The following is a 2,964-nucleotide window of genomic DNA, read 5'->3' as shown; positions in this document are numbered from 1 at the left end:
TTGACTAATATTTTCAGAATTCGTTGTATATATAATTTATAAAAAAAAGTTACAATAAATTAAAAAAAATATTATTTGGTGTGTTGTTATTTTCACATTCCGTCATCGTTCATAGCGCTCCATGCCTCTTCCACTCATATACCACATACGCACACACTTACAATAAATAAGATATATTTTCATACTATAGAAATAATTCATGTGGCAAAACAACGTTTGCCGGGTCAGCTAGTATATATATATAAATCTCTTGTCACAGTTTTAGTGGTTAAACTCCTCCTAAACTGCTCGATCGATTTTGATGAAATTTTATATGTATATTCAGTAGGTCTGAGAATAGGTTTATAACTAATTTTTTTTCATTTTTTGAACAAATTTAACGTATATTTTAAATATATCTTTATTTAATCGTATTTGGATCCAAACTAGACATAGAAACATATCAAAAATAATATTCACGCGCCTTGCAACAAGTCATATTAAACTCTAATACTTATGCTCACCCTTAAAAGAAGAGCATCAAATATATTTGTAAGTATGTGAATAAAGGCAGTGATATGGCAGTATTTCGAGTTGAAAATACCAATATGACTGCTCTTCCAGTGAATAACAACGACGGAATAACGCTGTACCAAATTGGCCGGTACATCAGCTCCAATGAAGCTGTTTGGCGTATCTTTGGATTCCCAATTCATGAACGGGATCCAACCGTTAGTCATTAAGCCGTCCATCTTGAAAACGGTCAGAGCGTATATTTCATGAACGAGACTGTGATTGACCGAGCTATAAATTCACCAAAAACTACACTCACTGAATTTTTTGAATTGTGTAATCGTACGGATGCTTTTGGCGCCTTTGCACAGACATTACTCTACTCAGAAGTACCGCACATGGCTCAAGCAGCCATGGTACCCTCATTTCACATGGGCTCAAACGAAAAAATGGACACCCCGCAAGCAAGGCACACCGGTTGATGCATGTCCCGGTTTATTCAAATCAAACTCCTTGAGGAGAGTATTTACAGTCACTCCAAGGCAGACTGAGTGCTTTTATTTTCGACTGTTGTTGGTTGATGCCATCGGCTCATTGTCATTTCAAGATATACGCAAAGTCGATGGACATCAGCATCCAACGTATAAAGATGCATGCCTTGCACTCGGCTTGCTGGAAGACGACAACCAGTGGGAATGTATGCTTGCTGAAGCAACATTGAACTGTACTGCAAAGTAAATTCGTCTACTATTTTCTATAGTATTAACTACATGTTTCCCGGCCCGTATAGAAACGTTATGGGATAATCACAAAGATTCGATGACTGATGATATACGGTATCAACATCGCACAAGTTGCAACGATTTAACTATAGCATTCAGCGATCTATGTACAATGAAGCACTGATTGCAATTGAGGATCTTTGCATTATTATTGCCAACTTGCCACTCAGTCATTTCTATATGCCTTCGCCAAATCGAAGTGCATCTGATTTATTAACTACTGACATGAATCATGAACTTCAATACAATACGATAGAAATTTCAGCGATTGTTACTTGCAATGTTCCACTAATGAATGAGGAACAAAGGAAAATGTATGACCGCATTATGATCGCAGTTTTGACAGGAAAAGTAGGATATTTTTTGATGCACCAGGGGGAACTGGCAAAACATTTATTATTTCGCTAATTCTCGCTGAAATACAATCAAATAATGGCATCGCGTTGGCCGTTGCATCATCTGGCATAGCGACAACTTTATTGGATGGAGGCAGAACAGCTCATTCAGTATTTAAGCTGCCACTAAATATTCGAATCAACCAAAATGCAGTGTGCAACATAAAAAAGTAATAATCTATGGCCACAGTGTTGAAACACTGTAAAATTATGTAAAAATGCACTATGTACTGTAAAAATGCACTATGGCATACAAATATTCGCTTGATGCGTTGAACAGGACATTGAAAGATATGAAAAACAATGACAAATTATTTGGCGTCACTCTGTTACTCCTTTCAGGTGATTTCAGACAAACACATCGCGTCATTCCGCGTTCAACGTATGCTGATGAGATCAATGCTTGCTTGAAATCATCTCCACTGTGGCGTAATGTTGGAAAAGTTCAACTAAAGGCAAATATGCGCGTCCAAATGCTTCCAGATCCATCTGCTGAGACATTCTCAAAACAACTGTTAGTTATCGGTGATGGAAAAGTTACTAAGGATGAGACTGGATGCATAAAATTACCGGACGATTTCTGCACAATCATTGATTCCCAAGATGCTCTCATTAACCTAATATTTCGCGATGTACACACGCAATACATTCATCATGAGTGGCTGGCAGAAAGGGTGATCTTAGCAGCAAAAAATGTGGACGTCAACGAATTGAATTTGAAGATGCAACAGTTATTGCCAGGTAACTTGGTGACATTTAAAGCCGTTGATGCAGTTTGCGATCCCATTGAAGTTGCAAATTTGCCAGAGTTCTTAAACTCATTGGATTTACCAGGCATACCACCGCATAATTTAGTACTCAAAATTGGATCTCCGGTTATTTTGCTTCGTAATTTGAATCCACCACGGGTGTGCAACGGCACGCGATTAGTCGTTAAAAAAATTAATGAACAACGTTATCAAAGTTATTATTTTAAATGACAAATTCCGGGGTGAAAGTATATTACTTCCAGGAATCCCTATTATACCCACAGATGTGCCAATTCAATTTAAACGCATTCAGTTCCCCATTAGTTTAGCATTTGCAATGACAAGGCCAAACAATGTTTGTGTCTTAGATTTGAGCACACCATGTTTTTCATACGTGGCATCCTCTCGAGTGGGCAAATCATCCAGTTTATTTGTGTTAGCTAAAGATGGAATGACAAAATATATTGTACACTCTATTGCACTAAGAGATTAATATTGTTGACTAACATTTTCAGAATTCGTTGTATATATAATTTATAAAAAAAA

The 2,964-nt window shown here is 37.1% G+C and overlaps 1 protein-coding gene across 1 annotated transcript in view; it reads left to right on the top strand.

The window, feature by feature from the left end:
* The first annotated feature begins 1,914 nt into the window (after positions 1-1,914).
* Positions 1,915-2,964, top strand: part of LOC122271221 (uncharacterized) — a 2,824-nt gene continuing 1,774 nt past the window's right edge. The window contains exon 1 of the mRNA XM_043051759.2: positions 1,915-2,544. Within this exon, the coding sequence (XP_042907693.2) occupies positions 1,915-2,544 (630 nt within the window). The remainder of the gene's footprint in view (positions 2,545-2,964) is intronic.

This window comes from Parasteatoda tepidariorum, chromosome 2, assembly GCF_043381705.1.
Source record: "Parasteatoda tepidariorum isolate YZ-2023 chromosome 2, CAS_Ptep_4.0, whole genome shotgun sequence".
Lineage (NCBI taxonomy): Eukaryota > Metazoa > Arthropoda > Arachnida > Araneae > Theridiidae > Parasteatoda > Parasteatoda tepidariorum.
Note: the sequence above shows the minus strand (reverse complement) of the source record. Positions and strands in the feature narration are given on the sequence as shown.